The sequence below is a fragment of the Passer domesticus genome, chromosome 5, assembly GCF_036417665.1.
Source record: "Passer domesticus isolate bPasDom1 chromosome 5, bPasDom1.hap1, whole genome shotgun sequence".
NCBI classification, from domain to species: Eukaryota; Metazoa; Chordata; class Aves; order Passeriformes; family Passeridae; genus Passer; species Passer domesticus.
In genome coordinates, this window is record NC_087478.1 from 7,308,310 (window position 1) to 7,335,559 (window position 27,250).

General features: G+C 38.9%; 1 protein-coding gene across 4 annotated transcripts in view; it reads left to right on the forward strand.

Annotated features, from left to right (window-relative positions):
- Positions 1 to 13,188, forward strand: part of SEMA3D (semaphorin 3D) — a 135,754-nt gene extending 122,566 nt beyond the window's left edge. For all 4 annotated transcript variants that reach the window (XM_064421856.1, XM_064421858.1, XM_064421855.1 and 1 more), the window contains exons 17-18: positions 257 to 396; positions 10,021 to 13,188. In XM_064421856.1, the coding sequence (XP_064277926.1) occupies positions 257 to 396; positions 10,021 to 10,434 (554 nt within the window). In that variant the 3' untranslated portion in view covers positions 10,435 to 13,188. The remainder of the gene's footprint in view (positions 1 to 256; positions 397 to 10,020) is intronic.
- Positions 13,189 to 27,250: the final 14,062 nt, after the last annotated feature.

Here is a 27,250-nt window from a genome sequence, read left to right on the forward strand (position 1 = left end):
GGTAAAAGCCCCAAGTTTAAAATGGAGCAAGCTCATGATACAGATTTTATTGACCTCCTTAAAAACCAGTTGCACTGAAGGAAGGTTAGCAGCCGCCTCTAAATCCTCATAGTTATAGTTTAAGCTAAAAGTTAAGTTTCCTTTTGCGTTTTTATAATTCACTCACTCTTATAGCATCTGTTCTGAATCAGGCTGTTTTCCCATTGCTTTAAAAAGCAGGTCAGGGTTAATCTCCTGTACCATGTTTGCTTTCCAGGCATTAGTCATGAAACTGCTGATGAAAAGGTGATTTTTGGCATTGAATTTAATTCCACTTTTCTGGAATGTACTCCTAAGTCCCAGCAAGCCTCTATTAGGTGGTATGTTCAACGCTCTGGAGAAGAACATCGAGAAGAGGTAAGTTATAATCATCAAGGCAGGTTTCCTCCATAGAGAATTCAGCTGAGCATTGAGAGGAAGGAGTTACTGGGACTAGTGGATGTTTTACTTTTCCCTGCCTCACCTTAGGTATCACATAGCATTCTGCTATCACCATTTGGGGCATACAGTGGGGAAGAGAGAAGCCATTTGCACTGTATCATAAGCAGATTTTGATATTTATTTTGACTATCCTGCTCATCCTATTAAAAAAATAAAAAGGGAGATAATATAGATCAGGGATAAAAAGTCAAAGCTGTTTTGTCTGATAATTAACACATCTGCTTCTGTAGGTAAAAGTACGTACAAAACCCTGTGTTTCAATGAAGTCTCAGCTCTATTTAGTGTCTGATTGCTTTCCCTTACCATGTTAAGCAGTGTAGCTAAGAATTGCATGTATGGTTTGCTGCTTCTCTCCATCTCTCCCCAGAGGAGGAATGGTCTGTGGTTAAAAGGCTTTTTATTTGCTTTTTTTCTTGTTAGTGGAGTCTGAGATTTTTTGCTTAAATGGCATTTAGAGAATTCAGGTTAAGGATTGCTCCTTGCATCTGGTGTAGAAAGCAGTGAGATTTGTCATGGCCCTTAATTCCTTTGGGATGGAGCTTTGGGGTCCTCACTGATGGAGAAGCTCTGGAGAAGCCTCCAGGTTGCTGCAAACCCCCTGCACAATTTCCTGATGATTCCTGTCTGAGCTAGTGACAAAGGGGCTCTCCAACATGACTAAAAGGTCAATGTGTACTGGGACTGGTTTGGACTGGGTTTGTGAGTGAATTTCAAACCTCAGGAGTTTTCATAGCCTTTCTCTTACATGAATGATTTCGTGTCTGAGGCCAAGTCCTGCTGTGAAGGCAGCCATGGCAACAGGGAAGGAGAAGGGAAATGAACTGCCCTTTCAAAGGATCTGGTCCCAGGTGCTAGATATGCCTTTCTGTTAGATGTTCATCCAAGACAAAAATTAGTTTAAATGACAGGAACTATCAAACATACAACTGGTCTTCCACTCTCAGAGATAATTCATCCTATGAGAGTTCCTGCGTGCAGAGGGCGTGCTGGTCCTTTCCAAAGACTGGGGAGATACAGAGCAGGTGTCTGTGAGGGAATCACCTCTGGGTGAGATGTGACTCATGGTAGTTACCCCAAAGTTGCAACCCCAGTTGTGTCTTGGCCCAGAAAGCCAGAGTTAGGGGATACTTCTGATTTTCTACCAGATAAGACAACAACAAGGCTGTATATTGACTGTAACACTCCAGTACTTTTAATTTATTCCCCTTCTCTTACACATGTTTTGGATTGACAAAACTTTTTTCCTCTGCAGGGGGGAAAAAATGTAATTAACTTTTAGACAGGTGCATTAACATCAAAAGAAAGATACTACTACTTTGAAATGCTACCTGTAATTCCCATTATAGCTGTTTGTGGAAAAAAAAGTGTTCTGATGAGATGGCCAAGGACTCTCTCAGCCACAGGAGGTTGAAGAGCACACTCAGCTAGAAGTGTATTGGCATTTAAAGACCTGCAGTCATTCATTTTACTGAAATAGAGTTACCTTTACTCTCCTGTAAAGGAGAATCTGTGCTCACCTTCCCTAAGGCAGCAGTTTGTAAATGCACTCACATATTTGGTCAGGGAAACAAGTAAAGTACTTTCTTAATTATTACTGTGTATTTAAGACTAATTGTAAAGTAAATTTAAGCAGATAATCAACAGGTTTCTGACTTGGAGGAGAGGGGGTGCTTTTTCCTTGTTGTTTTTCTTTCCTTTTGTGTGTTTTTTTTTTTTTTTTTTTATGAATGAGAAGTCAAGTTTTGAGAAGACTCAATCTTTTTAAAAAGAATGTATTGCAACTATACCATGAACTATAAATTTTGCATAAAGGAGCCAGTTTCCTGTGAAGAATGTAATATTTCTATATCATAAGAGATTACACTTTGAAGACTTAAAAGCCTCTTTGGAAGGGCTGCTTTTGAGTCTTTATCTGCGTCAATTTAAGGAAAAAGATATTATCAGTTGATTTTCTCATAAATCACAGGTTCAGCTAGGCCCCTGAAGGTCATGGAACCAAGCTCAAGCTGTCTTTCTTGTTTGATCATAGAACAAACTGCAAGTCAAACCAACTTCTGAGCAAATTTACAGCATACTAACATGTACAGCATAGCCTAAATTAAGGCTATATTGTTTCTTGATACACATTGTATTTCTAAGAGGTTTGCTGTGGCAGTGGCCCCTCCTATTTGTTCTGATCCAAGTGCCCCTTTCCCAGGCCTGGTGATGTCCAGTACAGCAGGACTGCCCAGCATGTGGATGTGCCAAGGATGTGCACGTTGGAAGGGATTTAGGGAATGTGTGCACATGTGTGGTGGCATTAGAAGCCCCAGCAAGCACACAGAATTCATCTTTGCACATTAACAGCAATGTTTACTGGGCTTGCTCTGTGTAAACAGCCTGACATCTGTTTCCATGAGAAAAGTAAATCTTTCCTAAAAGGCTGGATTAACCTCTGAGGCAAATTTAGTAGAAAATTTGAAGGAGAAATATGCACAGATTTTCTACAATATGAATGTTAAAAGTGGGCAAGGAGCTTTTTGACACACATTGTGCCTTTATCCACAGCAGTGCCTCTGTGATCTAGTTTTGGTAAAACTCAGCTCTTGGGGTGGTTTTGGAGGGTTTTCTTGGTTGTTTGGTTTTTTCAGTCTGAAAATAATAGCCTATAGAAATGCATATGCACACATTGATGATTAGAGGATCAAGTCACTCAAAGACAGGGTATAGATATTAGTTTTGTTTGAAGCTTGCATAAAATTATAATAATAACAATTTATAGTATTTTGACCCAGCTTAGTTTGAGGATCCTAAGAAATTGAACTCCTGAACAAACTCTGTTTGCTTAAATTATACTGGTAGACAAAGGAAACTTTTTGTTTATTTTTTAAGATAACTATATTCATGTAGAAGTTACATGTTTTCAAATGCAGGAAGTTGAATTCCTAATTTCAGTTATGGATCCCTAAATGATTGACCAGGTCTGTAGAGATGCTGAATAATCATTCCTCCCATTTGATGGAATAAGGATTAAATGGTTCAAATGTTAATCCCTCAGTAATATGCAGATCCAGAACTTGAGGTTTCCAGGTTTTCTAACATGATTTACCAGTCAAAATGAGTTCATAAGTATAAAAACCTGATTGGAGACCTTCATAGAAAATCTAAAGAGGAGAGTAATTGACTTTCTTTTCAAAGTACTTCAATTTGACAAAAATACCATATGTGACAGAAACAGTGAGGTCATATTTAATGTATATCTTGATCTTTGCTCAACCAGTGCATTACCATAACTTTTCCCATTACAATTATATTTTCTGCTCTCTCTGTCTCCCTTCCTGCAGCAGATTTCTCAAATAACATTGTGCATTCTTCTGCTGCATGTCTTAGCAGTGTAACTTATTGTGATGACGATACCATGCTTTGCAAATGACTCCACGCACCTGGAACTTAGGTTACGGACTTTTAGTTCCAGGGCTGGAGCTGTAATGTCTTAGCAAGTCTTTAAACTTGGCTTTACAAAGAGATGGCTTTGCACTGTCCCAGACATGCACTGCAGCTTCCTGAGGGAAGGGAAAGGGCAAAATCCAGACTAGATGGGAAGCATTTGGCCCAGCAGGATGTCCCCGACATTTCACCCTTAAGGTCATGGTTCAGAATGTGACTTCCAGGCAGAGCAACCTGTGGGGAGGGACAGGATCTCCTGTGGTACAGAAGCTGTCACCAGGTCATTTTGCTGCCAGTGGGAGTACATTTCCCTGTAGTTTAGGGCTGTTTTAAGGTCAGGAGTCAAATATCTAGTGCTTTTGTGGTTAGTGTTGCTCACGCAATTGATCATGTTTGTTCCTGTGCGTGCAGCGTTAGTCACTGGGATGACGGAGAGTGTTTCAGTGCCTGGAGTTCATAAAAAACTCTGGGGACGTCATCTGTTCGTAGTGTCTTAAACTGCTGGAGCTCTCTGAAGCTTTAAACAGATACTAGTTATTTCTCAAAAAAAGTCCTGTGTTATTTTATGTATATGATAAGTGTCAGGACTGCAAAAAGCAAATGCGTGGCTCTCTACAAAGGCATTGGTTTTGGTGCCTCATTGGTCTAAAAAGCTTCAGCCCCTTTGCTTCAGGCTGCATTTCACCCTCAGTCCCCTGTGGCTCCCAATCTACCAAGCTGCCACCTCAGCAGCAGGGGACAGAACAAACCATATGGTCTAAAGTGACAAAATAGGTGCAGATCACTTTTAACTTTCTTCTTCTTTCTGCTCTGCTTATACCTGGTGGTGAAAATAAATCCACCAAAATGCCTGGGGCATTCCAGTTTCTCCTTCAGCAGTTCTCACCTTTCCACCTTCCTGCCCCACAGCTCAGGCTGTGTTTTCCTGATGGACCAGACTTAAGGACCATCTGATATTTTGGTAGATACAAGAGCCGGACCCACTTTTGGGCAGGACATTTTGCAAGGCACAACACTGTGACCTAGCTCCCCCAGCAGAGCAGGGAGATATTGTTTCATTCCACATTTTAGGCATTTTTTTTAATTTATCCAAGAGATAAGTTTTACTATCTTTTTGCATCTGGAGGTTTTTGCATCATGATGGAAACTTTGTTACAAGTACCTTGTCTAGCAGAATCTTAAGAGTAAAGGCCACAGATTCAGTGCCAGCCCTGAAATCCAATAGTTAGGTGGTGGCTGAGTAAGGCAGAGGACACACAGCAAGGACTGAATTTCCAGTAGTATCTTCTGTCAAGGGAGTGAATTCAGTGTTTGAGTCTTTAGGTCAGTGAGAAAAAGAAGGTCAAGAGAGTCGGGAAAAAGAAAAAAAAAAAAGATGAATTCTGCAGCCTAAGGACTACTTATAGTTCTTATGCTTTCATTCTTTCATTTTACTTTATAACTTTTTTTTTCTTTTAATACCTTGTGTGTCTTAAGTAAGACTAATATTTTTGACAGCTTCATGGGGGAAGAAGTAACTCTGAACTGAGTGACATTTCTGATTTGATTTGGATATATTGGAGAAGTGATAGGAATGGAGGAATTTCAAGTTTAGCCTCAGAGGAAGAAGTAAACTTCACCTTGAAACTAAGAGGAATCATGCGTGTCCATAATGTCATTGTTCCAGCAACAAGTTCTTCATTTTTCCTGAGACTGTTGATGAATAAAAAAAAAGATGTTAAAAAAAATTAACTGTACAGCTGCGTTGTAGCTAAATTATTATTTTCCCATACAAGAGAAACAGTCATGTGTAACAATAATGTCAGAAAAACCCTAGAGTGATCTTTATTTCCAGTCAAATGATGAGGATGAAGAAGAGAACAATAGAAAAACAAAGATGAATGTGAATTCTCTGCAAATGTTCCTCGTTTTCTTTTCTCCCTCTCTCAATTTGTTCAGGGGTTGCAGCTAACCCATGATTAGTCCAGCTTTACCTCTAACATTTTTTCACATGTTGATTAATGAGAAAAGGCAGGCTTTGAAGCCACTTTCTTCTCCCAGACAGGTGCAGTGCTTTAACTGTGAAAGAGCTGACATGTGAATTATTTGTAAAGAGGGAGCTATCTAAACACATCATTAGCAAAGGACAAAAAGCATTGACCTAACCTGGTGCCACAGCACTTTCAAATCTTTGGTTGTTTTCCAAACAAACACTTTTTTTTTAACAAATCTTTACTGATTGTTTAAAGATTTGCCATCATTACTGGCAATACCTTTTTTTTTCTTCATTGTTAAATTCAGGTTGTGAAAATCAAGTGTTAGATTTGCATGGAGTTCTTTTCTCTTTGTCATACATTGCCAGAATCTATGACATGTGCCATAATTCAGTTAATGTAAATTTTGGAAAACTTATGTGCTTATCATGAAGGATGAAAGTACAATTTGTTGATACAATCTCATCAAAAATCTGCTTCCACTTCACTAAGAAAAGAAAGTGGTTGGTAATCAATTGCTTCATTTTTTGTGATTTCTAAGTTGTTTCCTATGGAACGAAGCTGTCTTTCATGTTAAAGTTTTATTGTATGCTCAAAATTAAGGACATGTCAGCAAGCTTTTATGAATTTAAGCCTGTGTACTTCTGAATTGCTAAATCCTATTTAGAAATATTTTAGAAGAGTTACTGATTTTGACATGGTGGGGGGTGAAACAGTGAATCCACAGTTGAACAAAACAAAATTTCTTTTATCTAAGTAATCTTTTCACTTTCCTCAGAATTTAATAAAATACATTTTACATCTATAGGTCAGGAACCAAAGACCACATTAAACATTCAAGTGAAAGGTTAAAGATCTACTACCAAGTAATGAAATGCCAGGTGTTTATGAAACTCCAGAGCCCTGTGGGGAGGAAAGCAGAGAGGAAAGACAGGAGGAGTTCTGAACCTATGGGTAAAACAACATAAACAGGATACCAAAAAGAGAAGTGAGGGGGGAAAGCAGTAATGAAGTGTTGCTCAATATGTGTGAAATCGGAGCCATAATTTTATCCTGCCAGAGGATAAGAAAGGAATGAACAATGAAGGCACAGAGGAGGAGGTGACAGTCACCCTGAATCAATGTCCCAGGTTAACACAGGACACTGTGTAGGAGCACTGCTTCATTAAAAATAGGAGTCATGATGGGCTGGGATTAAGGGACATAACCAATTTAGACTTTACCTTTCTCCATGGTATCCCACGGCAGAGGGGGGGGGACAGCTCCATCAATTAACACATTTATGACTAAAAAGTGATGGCTGTTACACAAATGGCAAATAGTTGTGAGTAACAGGGTGCTGGACTTGGGGGTCCAGTGATCTTTTCAAGTCTAGATCTGCCATTATTCTGCCTTTCTTCAACTGAAAAGAGGCAGAGCCCTAGAGAGGGCGCTTTGGACTGGCACCCAGCCAGCCCAAACAGCCAGCTGGAGCCCTTCCAAGTGTGGGAGGTGCACAGCTGTCAAGAGGCTCTAGACTACAATACTGGCAGAGCCACCGGCAGGCAGATGCTACTGCTGAGATTGCATCAAGCCCCAAGCTCAAAGACATCAGTCCTGTTTTCACTCAGGCAATGTGGGAACTTGGTCTTTGCACAGTGCCTTATGAAACCCAAATGTCTGGAAGTTAGCTGCTTCTTCCCAGGCTTCTCCCCTCAATTTCACAAACTTGGATCTTCATGTTGACATGAAGCCTGAGCAGAAGAAAGGGATTTCCTTGTTGTCTGGCAAAAGCCAGGCCTCCAAGCACTTCCAAGCTACTCTCTGTGGAGCACAGCACCACAAGGAAACACCTGTCCTAGACATATTTCTGCCTGCAGCTCCTTATTTGTGGATTCTTTTGTAAATCTTATGCTCCTGGATTTACTGTAAAAAAGGAGCATTTACTTAGAGTGAAGTGTCACTAGCCTATCCAGTTCAGGACTAGTGCCCTGTGTCGTGGGTTCTGCAAAAGAAGAGCAGCCTTTTCTAGTTTGTCTCCCTGTTATCTTCTGTGCATGTGGCTTGACCATAATTTATCTGGTTTAAACTCAGTGTGGTAAATCAGAAGTAGTTTGTGCTCATGTAGCACCTGTTGTCAGGGCAATCGATTTTCCAGGAATTTCCTGAAATTTGTATCATTTCACCCTCCGGGTACTGAGTAGACATGCTTGTATACAGTTTACAAACAGTGAAACTAAAAGCTCCCAACACCAACAACTGGGGGCAGGAGCCAAAAAATACTTGGCCAGAGAAACAGGCAGCCAGAGCTACAAAATCTGACCTGCTTTTGTAGCAGCTGATTTCTTGTGTCTGCTGCTCTCCTATCTGTGGCAGTACACAGGCCTGTATCCATCCATCCATATGACTTTCCTACATACCTGTCTGATGCATATGTTACTGAAGACTGTTACAGCTGAAGCAGTAGGAAACAAAAATCTCTGTCTCTGGTTCTATTATATTTATGTGTATTGTTTTTTTCTGGTGGTCTCAATATGGTCTGTAAAACTTTTTTAATGATTTCAAAGTCATTGTCATAGAAACTTAGAAAAGGGTAAATCTAAAAGTGCTGTAAGGTCATCTCATCCATCTCTTTGCTCCAAGAGACTCTATTATGATAAAGTACTAGTGAGTTAGAATCATAACAGATGGAGAATCATATGTATGTATAAATTTTTTCCCATGGAGTAGCAGAGGGAATCGTGTGCAGATTTTTTACATAAAGAAACAGTGTGTAGCTTACCCACTGTGAATAAATCTAATTTAGTCATCTTTATGCCTCCCTGATCTTCACCCTCTGAAGTTTGCTGGAGGGTCAGATGTGCACCCTGGGAAACTTGCAGATTCTGTGTTGGTTCTTTCTGCCCCCAGGCCCCTCCTTCTCAAACCCACTACCCAGCCTTGAGCTGAATTTTTCCCCCTTGGCAGTGATGCCAGCAGCAGAGCCGAGGTTGCCTCCAGCAGCAGTCCAGGTCTGTGGGTGCCAGCTGTGCTGCAGCCTCTGTGTGGCAGCAGAACACAGCACGCCTGGGAGGGAACAGCCTGGGACAAACCGGCATGGTTTTCAAAGGAAATGCTGGTGTTGGATGTCAGGAGTTAGGACTCTGCTTTCTACATCCACCTCTGCTACTAATCTTTATATGGTCTTTGGCAAATCACTTACCTTCTGTGTTTCCCAGATGTAAAAATACTTAGGTGCCCAGTGCCCCATCCTGTTTTTTGGTTTGGTTTATTCTTTTTTTTCTTTTCTTTTTTCTTTTTTTTTTTTTGAGAGGGGGAGCTATTTTTTGATTTAGGTTGTTTTAGAAATATTTTTCAAATTACCAGATACATAACTTACCTGACAGTGTTACTAGTCTAAGGGAGACCTTACTTTTAATATGTGAGACCCTGTATTTTTGAAATATACCTATTCGTAAATTAAATTACACCTCTATGCTGTCAGGCTTCAGCTCCCACTTGCAATCTTATTCTTTTCTTTGGGGTTTTGTTTTTTTTTTAATTCTTATTTTTCTTTAAGTTATTCTCCACAGATCTTAGCAATAAAAGAACTGTACTTTGTTGTATCCATCCAGCCTTATTGCCTGCTTTTAATCACATCTCAGTGAGTCAAAGCCAGGATCACTTTCCTTTTGTAAAACTTGGTTGAAGAAGATCAGAAACACAACATTTCACTGTAAAGATCAGTAGTAGTATTCATATTCATCATAACAGGCCCTCAGCACTGCAAGCACTCTGGAATTTTGGGTGTTTTACAGATACCTCAAAAATAGCAGTTAAAAAAATGGTGGGATTGGTGGCAGAAAATAGCTCCCCTTACTTGGAGAGTGCAGCCTCACTCACTGCACAGTGCTGTGATGAGTGTTGCTGTCTGTCCTGTCAGCTGTACAGCATGTGTCTTTTGCTACTGCATGCTGAGTGTCCGTCATCCAGATGTTGCAGTTAGGAACAGGACTCAGGCCTTGAGGGAACTGCTGGTTTCTGTCCCAGCTGCACCCTAGGGATGGGACACCCTGGCCATGTGCCAGCCAGGCCATGTCTCCACCTCAGCATAGCATCGGCACACATCTCATTTTGACAGTGAGACTCACCTCCTGTGTTCTTTTCTTGTCCAACCCCACAGCTGAAGGCTGATGAAAGGATCATTAAGACAGAGCATGGGCTGCTGATCCGCAGCTTGCAGAGAAGGGACGCGGGAGCCTATTTCTGCAAAGCCCAGGAGCACACCTTTGTCCACACCATCGTGAAGCTGAATTTGAACGTCATCGAGAATGGACAGATGGAAAGCACTCAGAAGACTGAGGATGAGGAGGGCCGGGTGAGGGATTTGCTGACGGAGTCCCGGCTGAGGTACAAGGACTACATCCAGCTGGTCAGCAGCCCCAGCTTTAGCCTGGATGAGTACTGTGAACAGATGTGGCACCGGGAGAAGCGGCGACAGCGGAACAAAGGTGGTGCCAAGTGGAAGCATGTGCAGGAGATGAAAAAAAAGCGAAACCGAAGGCACCACGAGCCAGCCAGGCCACCATCGACGTAGTTTGTAAATGCTATTTAAAGAAAGGACATTTTCCATTAAAAAAAAAAATACTGTGTTCTGGTTTTGTGCATCTTGCCTATGAGTTAGTACTGCTTCTTCTTGAAATCAGAAAATTTACCATCACTATTAATCTGTGTGAAAATGTACAGTGGGATTCAATGCCAAATGAGATGTTCCTTATTGGAGTGCCACAAACCAGGCAATGATTTCAAATGCATTCATTAAAAAATACAAAGTGTACACTTTTAGCTAATTTCTGGGTAGCCTTAGACTGCGTGAGCTGTGTTCTTTACTTCCTTTGTAATTTTCACATAGGGTTTAGTGTTTGTGTTCCCATATTAACATTTGCTGCCACATTCCACCCCAGAGGTGGTTGTGTTTCAGGGGAAGGCAGATGTACTTCCAGTTCTTTGGCATCTTTCTGAATTAGAAGCATGGTAGAAATGTGTGACAGATCTGCAAAAATACCCCTAATTTACCCACTGGGCCTGTATACAGGCACACGGGTGGGGTTTGCTAGCACAGAGAGGCGCAGCAAAAAATCAAATTAAGTTTTGGCTTAGGGACAGCATTCATTCTGCCCATAAAAAAGAGAAAGCATAATCATAGTTTAAGAGAGGGGAATTATCGAGTGTTACTCGTTAGTGTTTGAGTAGCCACCAGTTTGCAGTCCATCTGCTGAAATGAAATGCTGACTAATTGAAATTGCCATTGAGATGCTTGGGAGTAAATTTCCTAAATGGTCCATGGGAGGTATGTGCACAAATCCTATTAACAAATAATGGGACTCCTGCCTGCACCTCTCCTATGTCTCTAATGGTTTGACTCTGATTGTTTCTCTGGCCCTTTGCTGGCTTTTTTTTATGCAGAGGAAAAGAAAGTTAAAAGACAACAACAAGGCTAAAATGAAAGACGATGAGGGAAATATGTAGTGGCTGAGACCAGTGCTCTTGACATGGAGCTGACATTCCTCAGATGTGTGTATTCTTTGGGATTCTTTCTCAAAGATCTTATGTAATTTTTAAGTTGAAAATTTGTATTGTTGGAATTAATACTTTTATTATAATTAAATAAGAGATGTCCATGTGTAAATAAAACTTGTAAGTTAGAAATTTGCTGTATACCATAATTTCATTTGTAAAGTGTTCCTTGTTCCTTGGTTTATATTTTGGGTTTAATAATGTAAATTTTTACACATAAGCAAAAAATACTGGCCTCATCCTTGTCTGTTTTACATCAGTACTATTCAATTGATTTTATTCCTGATATGCAGCAACAAACACAAGCTCAAAAATCAGGCCTGCTGTCTCCTCTCATGGCTGAGTCACAGCCCCCCTCTCCTCTGTTCCATCTAACCTCCCTGCCTTTTGCCTTTCACGCCTTTTTGAGTGTGAAATGACAAATTAGCCACTTCCTCACATGGAAGACAGCTTTGATGGATACCAAAATGACAGACTTTACTTGTTTCTCATGCATTCTACAGATCTTGTGAGCAAAGTCTGTGGGAAACGCGTGCAATTGATGTGCACCTCATTAAGGGACCAAAACTGTTGGCTCTGAAGCCCTCGCCCATGCTGGTGTTTGTGTGCGCATTCAGTCACAGATCTAAAATTGTGAAGGTCCAATTTGCATTGTTGTTCATTTCCTCTCTGTTGAAAGTCGGATATGGCAAAGTGTTTGTCAGATTTCAGAAAGGAATCTCAGCTTACCCACGTTTCTTGTAAAACCTGAAAGCTGCGTTTGCATGTGTTGTACAAAAGCCAGCGATACCATATGTCATTAATTTTAGATGCTTTTTTAATAGGAGATGTATGAGTTAATTAGGAGATATTAGATAGCATGCTTACAATGCTTTGATAGTGTAAAGCACTGAGTGCTAAATATTATGAAATACATCTGTGGGGAAGAGGGAATTTCTCAGCACAGGACTTTTAATCAGCAGAAAGACTGATGCTGAAGATACTAACCAGTTGTACAGTACTTTGAGAACATGCAGAGAACTTTTTGGCATTTTTGCTGCAAAATAATGTAGACCAGACATTTCACAAGAGGCTCATCAATTTGGGTACCTTGATTTTAAGGCCAATTAAGAGTACTTAGGGAAGGTATGGGGGTATTAAACTACTACATATAAAGCACAGGGATACTTAATATTCTTGCCTGGAAGATTATGTTGTCACCATACAGAACCTGCCTAGTTATTCCTTATTAGATTTTTATCAGTCCACAAAGTCCCATTTCTCTGGCTTGGGCATTAAGGAAATGAGTGGAACCACACCAAGGCTATGGAATAGCAGGTGGGCTGCATTTTCAGGCACTGGCAAAGGATCCACTCTTCTCATCAGTGGTGACAAAGTACTTCAATTGACAACTCTCCTCACATGTTTGCCTACTTCATAAGAAAGCAAAGCAAGGTCTTTTTTCATACTTCTTCTCCTCCATGAAAACTAAATCATCTGATTAATGTTTGGGTATGACTGGGGGTTTGTATTCTACAAATGAAACCCCTCCCAACTGACTTCAGTAGAAATATGGGGTAAAGGTCTCAGTACTGGGAACATTAGATTTCAGTGGTTGAATTAAAATGTTATTGCTCTTAAAAACTACTTTCATTTGTTTTATTTCAAATATTCTTGCAATGAGATTCTTCTTAAAGAAATGACCTCATCAGTCTGGGGTATAGTGGTAGCATAAAACCCCAAGTGATATATAAGACCTCTTCCATCATGGGAAATAAATTCAATATCCTCCAAACCAGTGTGTTGCATTGGGTTCATGCCACCCCAGGGAACATATTTAATAATCCCACATAGATAAAAGTCTGTGGTTTGATACGGTGGGTAAGATGAATGCTGTAGCTGGCAGGGGTAGCACACGTCATACAGTGCAGGTAATACACATGCAAGGAATCCACAGGACCTTGGGGACCAAGGAATGAGAGGGATAGACTGAGAATCAGTACTGGAAGTAAGGCAGGGTTTTGTTAGGCGGGACTCAGCAATGCAAACCCAGGAACAGGAGGAGCCATGGGTCTTTTCTACAAACTGCAGTTCCAGAGGGAGGTTCAGAAGATGAGCTAGACCAGAAACTCTTAACAGAGGAGTAGCCCCCACTTTTCAAAGGGGTTTCATCTTTAGTGTAATTTAGAGGCTCAACTTGAAGTCTCCTTGAGTTTCAGTTCTGTGATTTGGGAATCAGCTGGGCTGCTGTGAGCTGTACTATGAGCCACAACAGGCCCGTAGTTAAAATGAAACTGAGCCCTGCCTCTTTCAAGAGTGCCATAAAAAATTTAAATTGAGTGAATTTTTGGTACAGAGTGGAAAAAAAAGTTGCCTCCACATTAATAACTGTAGCTTTTAAACAGATCCCTTAGTGCCTTGTTTCAAATGTCATGAGGTTCAACAAGGCCAAATGCCAGGCACTGCACTTTGGCCACAAAAAACCCCTGCAGTGCTACAGGCCGGGATAGAGGAGTTGGAAAGTGTCCCAATGGAAAAGGACCTGGGAGTGCTGGTCCTCTGTGGCTGAACATGAGCCGGCATGTCCCCAGGTGGCCAAGGAGGCCAATGGCACCTGGCCTGTGTCAGGAATAGTGTGGCCAGCAGGACAAGGGAAGAGATTCCCCTCTGTACTCAGCGCTGGTGAGGCCACAGCTCGAGCGCTGCATCCACTTCTGCTCCCCCCAGTTTGAAAAGGACAAGGAATACTGGTGTGTGTCCAGCAAAGGGCAAAAATTACTATAGAACCTCTTCTGGCGAATGACTGAGGGAGCTGGAAGTGTTTGGTATTGAGGAGACTCACATGGGACCTCATCACTCTCCACAGCTCCTGAAAGGAGTGGGTAGTGAGGTGTGGGCCAGCCTTTTCTGCTGTGCCTGCAGTGAGGGGATGAGAGGAAATGGCCTTAAGCTGAGGCAGGAGCGATTCAAATTAGATATTAGAAAACATGTTTTGGCTGCCTGGGTGGTCAGGCATTGGAATGGGCTTCCCAGAGAGGTGGTGGAGTCACCATCCCTGGAGGTGTTTAAGAGGCACCTGGATCTGGCACTGGGGGATGTGGTTCAGTGGTTCAAGGGTTACAGGGGCAGTGCTGGGCTGACAGCTGGACTAAATGGTCTAAAAAGGCTCTTCCAATTTTATGGTTCTATGATTCTAATCTTTGCTTCCATATGATATATTTATTTGAATATGCATTCAACAGGGATTATAGTTATTAATACATTATCTTTTTCTTCAACAAAACCTTTCTATTGACCGTACTTCAGCAACAGGTCAGTGCTCAACTGAACCAAAGTGGTTTCAAGCAGATTCTTAGAATAACCAATACAATGTGAGCTGTAGTTATAAAAATGCTGAAAACTGATACAAGCTTTAAAGCCCAACAGGGCTCTAAACTTTGCAGCAATCTTGCAGTCAGTTAAAATAAAACAGAAAATGGGATTAGCAGAAAAAGGAATAAAGTATTAACACTTACTCTGATAAACTGGTTCTGTTACTGGAAACCATTCCAACAACAGGTGTGAATGTGTGTTCATGCCATAAGAAAATACTTTCCCCTCTAAGCAGTTAAGCTGCTTGAGGTATCTAAGAACCTGAGTACTTTCCAGTTCATATGTAGATTTTGTCCCCAGTTATTATGTCACTCATAATGAAGTAATTAGGCTAAATGCAACAGATTCATGTGCTTTTGAGGTCAGAAGATTCCTACAGTTCAAATGGTATGAACCTCTTGTTCGAACCATTATAGCTATTGATCTTCATTTAACATTTCAGATAATGAATAATTATTTGTTATCATTGCTCATTGATCATGTAATCAGCCTGTGTCCCATAATAATGTCTCAATATTTAATACCAGCTAATGGAAATTGAGTTGTCTGACATTTTTTCATACAAGCTTATGTGTACAGGAGTGCATATACAAATGTCTTATTTTCTATTTATTTTGTAACAGAGGTTAATTTGCAAAAAGCAAATGTGATTTCAAGAGTCGGGGTTCATCTCAGCCTCCATTGACAGCAGAGATTAAAATCTTTCTGGAACTGAACTGAAGCCTAAGTACACAATAATCTATTTATAGTCTGGTAGCCAAATCCCAAATCTGTGTGTTGCTCTGTGGAGTATACTGGCCTGGTTCTTTTTGCACACAGTTATAGATGAGATATGGAGGTCTAAGGAATTACATCTACATGAATGGAAAATTAAGCCCACATGTCTCTCTAATATATTCTGTTACATTTTATAAACTTTAAATGGTCTCTCTTGCAATATTTCACCATAGTGTTGCTAATGTTACCCTGAACTAGGCTGCTGTCACTAGCTGAAGTGTGACATTCTTTTAAGTTGTAATCCAGATTTCAAGGTTGGTAAAGTAGGTTCATTACAGAAGAAAAAACGAAGTAATGTGAAAAAAAGTTTAATTATGAATGCTACAAAACAGATTTATAATATTTTATTTCCACATAACAAAATAGTGGTTATACTAGAATGTGTGAGAAACACCATTTGTTTTCTGTGCAGGTAAGGATACATAACAAATTGTAATCTTGAGGGTCTCACTTGCCAATGTGTGTTTGAAACAGCTGGCGTGACAGCTGTGGAGAGACTAATTTTTTACTTGCTTGATCTTTTCTTCTCCCAGTAAGCCCATTGTCTCCTACCTTTCAGACTCTGGTCTAGCAGATAACCCCACTTTTACATGGAGGAGGACTTTGGAATCAGGTATTTTGTGACATATGCACACCCCTACACTGTCATGGTATCACAGTCTGCCTCCAGGTGAAGACTTTCCTTAGCATTAAGTTCAGCATTCAGTTGCAGATGCAAACCAGACACTGTGAGGTAAACTGGAGACCAGATGGAGTTTTTGTTTGCAAAGAAATTTTTTTAGGACTGGTGCAGAGAGGTCTCCTTTCTCTTTTTTCTCATGTGGTTGCTGTGTAAAATTTAAATTTAAAGTATTTTGTGGTTTAAAACATAAGATTTTCCACATGATATAAAAAACTGAACAAATAAACATTTCTAGGTGATTTTTTTTTATTTTAAAATGGACTGCTGATCCAATGTCAATGCATGAGTCCAGATAGTCCAAGCCAAGAAAATAATGTGTCCAAACAGTTTGTTGTGATATCTGTAAGGACCCCAGACACATCTCAGTTTTGGTGGTATTTCATATTCCTCTCCCTTCCCTCTGTGGTATAGAAGTGGATTTGGCTGGATATTGGGAATTGTTTTTGGAGGGTTGGAGTGGTTTCTGTCAGTTTAATTTTTTAGGAGGGCCTCTTTTGGTGGTCTGGGTTTTTGGGTTTTTTGGTTGATTGGATGGTTGGGGGGTTTTTATTTGTTTTGTGTGCATATGTGTGTTTGGTTTGCTTTTTGTGTTCTACTCGTCTGTTCTTTCATGTTATTTCTCCTACTAAAAGGGACCATGCCCAAGGCCAGATGCTTTCTGGTGGTGTAATATATGACAAAGAAATAAGAGGAACAGAAGACTTGGCAGGTATTTTGGTATGGAGACGGCACAGTCTGTTTGCAAGACACAAAATCTTAAGGCTTAAATGGCTATGCTGAGAGTTCAGAGAACATAGGGTATTTCCCTGGCCTAAGTTGAAAATTCAGTTTGAATTATAGAAGGTGTATTTTTTACTTTTTGATTTTTTTTTTAATATGTTTTAAATCTTCACTTTCAAACTTCTCTTTGAAAAAAAAAAAAAAAAGAAATCCAAGCCAAACAAACTAAAAAATCCCCAAAAGTCCAAAGAGATATCAGCATCAGTGGTTTTTCATATCCTCCTTCAGGGACTTCATGTAACTTCCTCCCAGGATGCTTTTTGTTGAAATAATTTGTAATAATCACATATTAAGACTGCCTGTGAACATGTCTTGGTTGTAAAAACTGGTTGCAGAGCATATGAATCTATGAAAATACAAATGAAAAAAAAAGAAAAAAAAAATCTAAATATTTACATTCTTTTTCAGTTTTGGTGATGATGCATCTCCATCTCATCTTCCCCAGTGACTGTCTCAGAATGTCACTTGTCTGGGAAGAAAGGAGGAGATTGCAAAAATTGTATTGTCTCCAAATTATAAATTCCAAAATAAAAAGTCAAATTAAATGGACTGGCTGCAAGGATTATGATTAATACCTCACTTTTGATAAGAAAGACTATTTTTTTCTCTTAAAGTGAAATTTATCACTCTGCCCAGCACAGGAATTGTATGCCATTTGGCTTATTTTTAATTTATAATGCATGAGTGGTTCTCAGGTTGATTTTGAGAGTTGGGGTGATTTTCACTGTATAATACAACTATTTATACAGCAATAAGGCTGAAGTATCTATTTGTACATGTTGCAACTCATTGAGTTGATGTTATTACAGAAGTAGAGCTTAAATAATCTACATTTTTGCCCGGCCTGCTGGCTTATAATATATTTCAATTTTATATGTAAAAGTAACTGAAACAAATCTAGATTTTATTAGTACTATAATAAACAGAAAAATATGAAGTTTTGCCTCTTTTTTAAACCCATGTAAAACTAAAACATAAAACATAAAATTTCAGAGAAATAAAGTCCACAACATGCTAGAAAAATAGCAAGGGTGCTAAGGCAAGGTTCAGTAATCTGAAGTGTGTTTCTTAGAAGGCTTTCCTAAGTGAGGATGGACTGAGATTCACCACTCCACTGAGAATGTGCTCAAGGCCAACAGAGTGAGTTTACAGACAGCTTAGAAAAGCTTTGGGCTGCACAGTGGTTGATGCAGAGCAATACACGATAAGTAGCTCTATGCTTATTAATTTAAATTCAATAATAGCTTTTTAATGCCTACATTTCTAGATGATTAGCAACAACTATTTTCCTGAAAGTCCACGCTGACATTGTGCTTTTAAGTTACCCACAAGCCAAACTGATCACCCATCCATCTTGGACTGTCTCTGGAGTACCTTTGGCACTAGAGTGTGATTGTCTCCCTCAAAGTTTTTCAGGATGGGGGTATCTGGGGAGAAGGAAGTTTTGTTCATTTTTTTAGTCAGGCATTGCTGCATCTGTCCACAGTGACGGGGCGAAAGTAATTTTTTGAGAAAAAAATATCTCTAGGCAGGAAAATAAATAGGCTGACTGGTCCACCTCCTGTTCTGGCCTTGAGCACAGCACCCTGGGTTTCAGGGGATTTATGGAAGGTTAAAGAGGCTAATTTGTTAACAGACGGTCAGCATGTTACTTCCAAGGACAGCCGCATCGCTGCTCTCAAGGATGCCTGTTTCCCAGTCCCATGCTGTGTCCATTAGACCACTGTGCTCCTGACCCTTTGCTGGGAAAGGTCTCAGGGTACTGCTGGCCTGAAAGCTGATGCCAAATCACAACTGCGGCAGTAGCATTCTGCTCACCTAAATTCCACCTGCAGCTGCAATTGGATACGGCATTCTTCATTTCCGCGCCTGAACTCTTGTTTCTGCGTTACCGCGCGCTGCTCAACAGCTGCTGTGCTCCCCCACTCCCTCCCCGCAGGTGGCTGCAGTTGATAATGTCTCATGTAGGATCAATCTTGGTCCCATTGAAGTAAGTGGGAATTCTGCCAGCGTGTCCCCGATCTGGCTCTGCATCCAGCTGGTAAAGCACTTCCAGCTCCTGCAGGAGAAGAGGTGCTCCGCACAGCCTGGCTGATTAGCCGCGTTCATTAGCAGAGGCGGGTGTCAGAGGGAGAGAAAGAACGAGAGAAACCCTTCAGCTTCCTTCTGACACCACTGGCTCGGTAAGAGCTTAAATGCAGCACTGGTTTGTGTGTGCTCGAGGAAACAAAAGCTAATTAAGCTGAAATCTGTCATTTTCTCTGTAAGAGTTTAGCAGGGTCAGACTTCAAGACAATTAGTGATGAGTCTCAGGAAGATGCACACAAGCTCTTCTCTAGCTGCTCAGAAACATTTTCAGAGCTGATTGGCTTCCTGAGCTCCCCCTGCTCCACTGTTTTTTCCACCTGTGATGCCTCTTTTCAGGCCCTTGGAATCCAGGAGGGCTGTTAGCTGAGGAAGTCTGTGCTTAAAGTAAGAGCTATGAGGTAAAATCCGGCCCTTCATGATTCAAATGGAGGGAAGTGTTCTGGGACGTGCTCACACACAAAGTCCATGTGCACTGTGAAAACAAGCTAGCAGGCTGTTCATAATCATTTCTATTTCTGCAGTGTAAAACATAGTCCAGGGGATACTTAGGGGTTCATATATTTTGCACCACTGTGTCCATGTAGTTTGCAGAGTAAGAAGGGATAGAGTTGCAGAATGAGAGAATCTGCAGTTCCCAAGCACATTCCTGCAGGAATGCTCATCAAACACTGAACAAAAATGCACACCAGCTTAGACAGGACAATTTATGAATTGCTAATACACATTATCTCCCTCCCTGATTTTGCTTTAAATTCTTTATAACAATTTGTAACTGAATATATAAATGGAAAAAGTTAGCAAGCAGTTTTAAGAGTTGCTAGATGAAACTGAAGTGTTGTTAGGACAGGAAATGACAAATCTTGACTCTTTGGCCAAAGTTTGATTCTTTCCCTTGCAATAAAAGTGTTAATGTCTATCCTTCTTAACATCCTCCAGTGTTGCAATTATGTGCCATTACAATTATATCTTCCAGTGTTAGGTGCATTTCCACATGAAGGAAGGAGCAAGCTTCTTCTTCTCTGCTTCTCTCATGGGTGGGTGGGGTTCTTAACTTTCTCCCAAGAAAACTTAGCTGTTGTTTTTTTCCTTCATGAAGAAAACAACCATAAACACTCAGTGTTTGGACTGTATCTACTAACACATACTAGACTTGATTCCCTCTGTGGATGGATCAATGTCAGGGATTTCAAGTTGAGCTCAGGTGTTGGCATGTGCAGCCCTCAAACTGTTGTTTTAGCTTTGGAAGTTGACAGCTTGGTCACATAGGACATGTTTAAAAACACTCACACGAGAGCTACTGTCGTTAAGGTTTATTAGTTAAGGAAACATAATGTTTTGTTATTAAATCAAAGCAATGTACATACAAGGAAGAAGGGTAGCAGAATGAAATTGTTGCTGTCCTGTAAGGAAAAGCCCTCAAATATCATGAGCTAAGGTAAACTCCTCCATTTCCCAAAGCACAGCTGTGGACTGAAGATTTTTGAAGAAAATTTTTACAGATTAGTAATAGGAAAGTTGAGGGAAACACAATAATTCCCTTTTAATGAAGAGAAGACTAGAAATTCCATTTCTTAATCTGATACAAGTCAGATATTTGCTGCCAGGTCAGCAAATCATAATAATATTCTCGAGGAATGTACTTTTAGTAAAGTATGTTGCATGAAACAGGCTGTGCTGGTTTCATCTGAGGCATATTACACCTTTCAGTTCATATTATTTTTTTTTGTAAAAAGAAATACTAGGAAGACAGGAACAGGCAACAATCAACCTGCATCTGCATATTTTCTTTGTATCTCTCCCTTGCACCTGGTAAGTATTTTTACTTCTTGTTATATTTTTCTCTTACTTGATCCTGAGGAGATGTCATATTCTCACATGGGGTATATTTCAATGTGCATTCCGGATAGTAGGAGTTAAAACATGCTGAAGAGGGTGACAATGTCTTCGCTTAATACTGTCTAAACTCCATTTTGTAGAGGTTCCTTTATCTCAGGAACTCATAATTCACTTGTTGCATACTTTGCTTCCCTCCTTTTCCATGTCACTAAAATGGCCTGTGAAGGTCCTCTCTGACAAATGAAAATGCTCTGGAATACAAGCAGTAGGAAGCACATGCTATTTTATGCACCAGTGCAACTCCATTTTGTTCCTATTAAAGGGATTTTTTCATCATGAGTGTTCTTGTCCTTTTTCTCCACACACAACACTAAAACTTCTGGGTCTTATTTTCTAGCTTTTGTTGTTTGTGATATACGTTCTGCTTTTGTTTAGACTAGATGGAGACCTTTTTTTATTCATAACAGAATGTAGGATTACATTCATGTATAGAAGCTTTTTGAAAGAGGAAAACAATATTAAGAAACTGTCAAAATTTCAGACATAATATGAGAAGCTTGTTTTATGCAATGTGCAGCCAGTTGGTTAAATGAAGAGACAGGAACTCAAAGACCAGGAAAGTATGAGTGGAAGGCAGCTGCCTGTCTCATACTATGTTGCATTGTGTCACAAACCATCGTTTTTCAAAGATGAATCTTTTCATTGGCATAATACATTGAATCACAAATCTGAACTTTGGCTGAGGCACACACATAAATAATTACAAAAACAGGAGAAGTTTTAGGAACATAGTGACAGCAATATATGTGTTAGGAAAGTTGAGAAGATTTAAAATTTCGTGTTCTGGACAGTGATTTAATATATTATACTTGCAGGAGAGAGAAATCCAAAATGTGGACACTTGATCATAGTTTTTGGGGAACAATGAGAGATAATGTGTGATGCACTTTTAATGACAGATCCTGAAATATATTAGGACAAGTTAAGTCCTAAACTAGCTGAGTGACTAGGACTGTGCTGTAAGGAGTGTCATAAGTATTAGTGTTTCAAAGGTGTTAGAAAGGATAAAAATTTTACACTGAAATAATTTTTTTTTCCTTTCTCTTGATAAAGGACTAATGGAAATGATAATGTGTTTTCTGCTTTGTATTATTTGGGGGAAAATACATCTGTGAATGTGCCAAATGTCTGTTCAAAATAAGAAATAAGATATACAGATGTTGAGTATTTGGGCTATGTCTTTGTAGATATTGTTGCAGAAGCACATTATTTAAAAGGAAAAAATAAAAATCTTTCAAAGCCTTTTGTGAAATGCTGTTTTATAGACCATACACAAGGATCTTATTTTATTACAAAAGATATTCTATCAAAGGCTATTGGCAAAAGCCATCATTATCTGGCTGTGTCATTTGTAGCTTTACTTCCTATTGAAATATGGGATCCATCTGCTCACTGATCACAGGATAGCAGCCGTCATTCCCACTTGCTTATCATAAATGATAGATCTGAAAGTACCAGAAATGTGATGGAGTACAATCACAACCCCTGGTCACTTTCTTAAATCATTCATAGTTATCTTAATTTAGGCCAGGCTGATATGCCTCCAGCATATTGACTGAATTCCAGCTTCACTAAATTCAGTTTGATCCATTTGAAATTTCCAAGGCATGCCTAAAATTCCCATCCAGATTTTTTTATTTTTTTTTATAATAGCCTATTTGCATTGATGCTCCATTCTGATCCTGTGTTATTACATGAGAATCTGGCTTATGTTTTAGCTTACTGCTATGCTGTAAAGACTGCTTTGTTTAATCTTAAAATGAGCGTGTCACAGAGTTTGAAGAATCATAGCTATGAAATCTGGCACACTAAGCACAAAATTCATCACTAAACAGCTACATGGGAGTTGGTCACAGACTAAAAGAATTTGAATGTCACTAAAAAGTGTAAGTTATTTATCTGTTGCCACATTGATCTGTTCTCAAATTCCATGCCTGTATATAGCATTTTCTAAATAAGAAAACTCTATTTAGAATTTGGCTTGAGAATGTGGAGTCAGCACCAAAAATTTGGTCTTTTGCACTCTGATTGGTAGGAGTGATACAGTACAGAGACAGAATTCAAACTGCAAGAAGAAAAGTTTCCCAATCCCTGGTGTGATTCATAGGTTATCTGAAACTGCATCCTATAAACAGGTCTCATTCAACTGCCATTAACTCTCTGTCCCTCTCCACAACCACTTGTCCAACCTTTTAAACATCCTAAACTCCCAGAATTTAAAATGGTCTTTTGGAGCTTTGAAGAATATTTTGGATATACCTGTCACCAGCTTTGCTTCTGATAAGTGCTATCAATATAGATTTATCTGCTCTGCTTAGCCAAAATTGTTATTCAAAGTTTTTTCACTCAAAACCCTTCTCCTGATGAACCCACCCCTGAAGTGCCAGTGAACATTATTTATGCATGAGTGACACAGAAATCTGCTGAGAATGGCCAAGTGCTGCTGCCTGTGGTTCCCTGTTAACTGCACTCAACCAGTGATCTCTCAAACCCTATACCAAAATTGCCTAAATCATGTGTTGAGGACAAATGACTAAATAAATGTCCTTTTATTATTCAAAATTCTTTCCAAATTAATTGTTTGAAGTGCTTTAAGAGAGCTTGCAAGATATAATACACCTGGAGCCCTTATGAGCTAAGAGAACATTCTTCTTCCACCTTAAGGCAGTATGTGTAAAAAAAGTACAGATTTATTTGTGCTACTGAGAGATTGCTGCTTGATGCATCCATTTAACACACACATAATGCAGCACATGGGCATGGTCATAAATTAATTTTTCTTGAAAATGGAAAAAAAAGCCCCAGACTTGCACATCTATTCCATGTGACTTGACCAAAGGCACACTTGGACTGCATAACTTTAGAATCCCATTTTGCTGTCTGACCTGTGCTAACAGGACTCTATTAAGTCAGTTGTCTTCTTGAAATCTTTTGACCTCTCCATGATTAGTTACGAGATGATGTAAGTGGTGCTGAAGAAATGGGTTATAAGTCACAATCTGACATTATTCTTCACTAAGAAGATTCTGCATCAGAAAATAGTAAAAATGAAGCAGCTTCTCTCCTATAGCAGCATCTGAAAAGGCTTGGGCAAATTTCATCTGAACTTAAACCTAGAGTTAGCATTGTTACTTCACAAACTGTAGATACATCCAATTTTAGTTTAAAAGCTTCAAATTGAACCATGTAGTCAGAAATTTTTTAAAAAATAATTTCCTGCAAATTACTTAAAAATATATGCTAACAATTTAAATTTGAGACTCCTATGGAATTTTTAAATGTGGTGTGTTTCATTGTTTCATTGTTTTAAATGCCAAGTCTAAAAATCAAGTTGGGGAAGACAGTAACAAAAACTAAGCTCTCATTTGCTGATCAAAATGTAGCTTGCTCTGAAGCACTCTTTTCATGTGTTTGTTTATTTTATCCTAAAAGCAGTGATTTAGTATTGAACACAAAATATTTCTATTTGCTTTGGAGTGCAAGAATAAGAATCCAGTAGAATGATTTGTTGATTTACATTAAGACATTGCCACAAACTGTGAATTCTGTGCTTCCAGGGAGTGTGACTTCAAAGAAAAGATTTTCAGAACCATGGCATTAAAAAATTGCTAGCATGATCATGGGGATTTGACAGAAATACTTTCCTTTTTCTTACTTCCAGCTAGGAAAACATGGCTAAGCATCATTCCAACTCTTTGTGGAAACAGATGGTTTGTGATAGCGAAAGACTATTTCAGACTGAAATATGCTCACTTTTTTTCCTTATCATTCTTATCATTTTTGCCAAGTGTCCTTCATTATAGTAATTTGTGTGCATATTTTCTATGGAGTCTTCTTTCAAAAACATAACCCAGACCTTTAACATTTTCTGTGCTTCTGTGCTGAATCAAATCAAACCTGGGTCAGCAAAGGAAAGATCCTTGTATTTTCTGTGTGTGCATTTTGCCACCCTGTTCATATCATTTTAAAAATCTAGTTAAATCCACACAGGCTGGTTTCATTTGTGCATTTAACCTCTACAAAGGTAAGACCAATAAAGATTATATCCAACTGTCACTGTGTTAGATCAAAATCTCAGGCTAAACATATGGTACAGAATGGTTTGGGTATATAACCCTTGAATCTGGATTTGTGGCATAGAATTTCTGCTCTTACTTGGTAAAAGATGTGACTGTCAACAGTGCAATTTTCTCAGCTTATGTAGCTGTGAGTCTGGCATCGTGACATATCAGTACATATTATAAATAGAAAAAGACCAGGCTTTAGTGTGTACTCTTTCCAAATGTCCACCAGTAACAGTGAATAATTTAGTAATTAGACATGTCTTTATCCAATATAGAACAATTTCACTAATTCCTACTATCCTTGCAGGGTAAATGGTGGCTGAAAGAAGAAGGCTTTTTGTTGTTTGTTTTCTGTAATTCTGGAATTGTAAAGTGCATTTCTAATGAGTTCCTTTCACTGAACCCCTCAACTTCTGGAGACAAAGAACAATGTCAGGATGAGCAGCTAATCAATTTAGTATAGCAAATAGAATAAAAATCTCACTTGATTAGTTATAAAAATAATTTTAAAAATAAATCTTAAAAGGACACTTTTAAAGTTATTTAAATATTCTCCTTTCTTCTGTCTTCTTCACTAAAATCCAATGGCTAAAATGATAATGAAAAACAACAAAGAAACAGATCAGGTAAAAGCATGGAAGCAGAAGAAAGACAAAAAGTATTTTTTGCTTAAGGGTTTGTTTGGGTTTTTTTTCTGTGCTGGATTTTGCCCTGTATTTCTTCTCTCTAGTAAGTTTCTTGAGCAGGGAGGAATTGAGGGGCAGAGAAAGTACTAGAACTCAGTAAGGTACTCAGAAATACAATATTTCAGAGGAACAAATGGAAAATTCTGATTTCCAAAAGGAATAAAATTTAACATTCATTATGTTTATGTGTCATAATAAATAGCAAAATCTTTCCATTACTGATATATGTATGGCTTTTCAGGCTGACTTTTATAACAAGGGAAAGTTTAGTTGAGGATAGTTAATCTCACTCACAGATTTTTTATAGATCACAGGCAGGGTTTTTTTTAATAATTCATGTTATTAATGTAGATTCCATCTTCCACTGTGAACTTATACTAAGCTGAGTAACTATTTAGATAACCCTCAAAGGCAATATTTTCCCTGCAGACATTTGACTATTGTGGAATGAATCATTAAAGCAATTTACTTTAGCAAAAAGAAAAAAAATAAAGACTATTTCTGAAAGAGAAGAAGTTTTCATTCCCAAGCTGTTTCAGAATTTATTTGCCTATTATGATTCCATAATAACTTAACTGGTCCCATTCCATTTCTGATTCATCCAATAACTTCTTTGAAAGTTGGAAAGCTAATTGCAAAAGTGATTATTTATAATATCTGAGTGCTTTATTCAGGGGGCCCATTAAAAGCATAAACACTGGGGACAGAGAAAGGTTACAACTGTTTTAATGAAAAGAAACATATGAAAGTTTTATACAAATATCACTCTTAGACTTTTCCAGATCTTAAATAAAAACTTCTAATGAAAATCATGTTTTTCTTCAGAGTATCTGGTATGTTCTATTCTAACCAAACTTGATTATTTTACTCCCAATATAGCTATTCCACTTTACCTGACAGTGTTGCTGTCAAGATTCTGTGGTATTCCCAAAATCAAATGTTTTCTTAAAGCCATGATATTTAGTGAAGTAGTGAGAATTTCAGCTTGTACTTACAAAAAAAAAAGAGAAGGGCCTCAAAGCACACTACTTCATCTTCAAGTGATTTTTGTTTGGTTTGTGGTTTAGCCTTCTGTTTTTAAAGAATCATAGTACTAGTAAATCAATGTGGTGACTGTCTGAGATCAGAATATTTTACATTTGTGGTGTTACCAATCTGCTTTTAGATTAATATGGCACCTCTGAGGGCCAGCAGGACAAGTGACATTCTACACCATCTGTTTTTCCCTTGGACAGACTGGATCATCCAGAAGTATTTTATTTATCACAGCCATGATTCATTTGTGAAATGTAGAACTGTTTAAAAATGATGGGTTTTACTTTCATATGTTTCACTTTTTTCATGGTGTTTAAAAAACCAAACCAAAACAACCCTTAGGTTCTTGTGCCAATTGTTCACAAAGAGATAGGCAAAAATTTTGGTTAGCTTTTTTTGTTAAAATATGATATTTTGTTAAGACAGAAAAGTCTTGCTATTCAGTTTCAAACTATTTCAGTTTTAGCTTCACAAAAG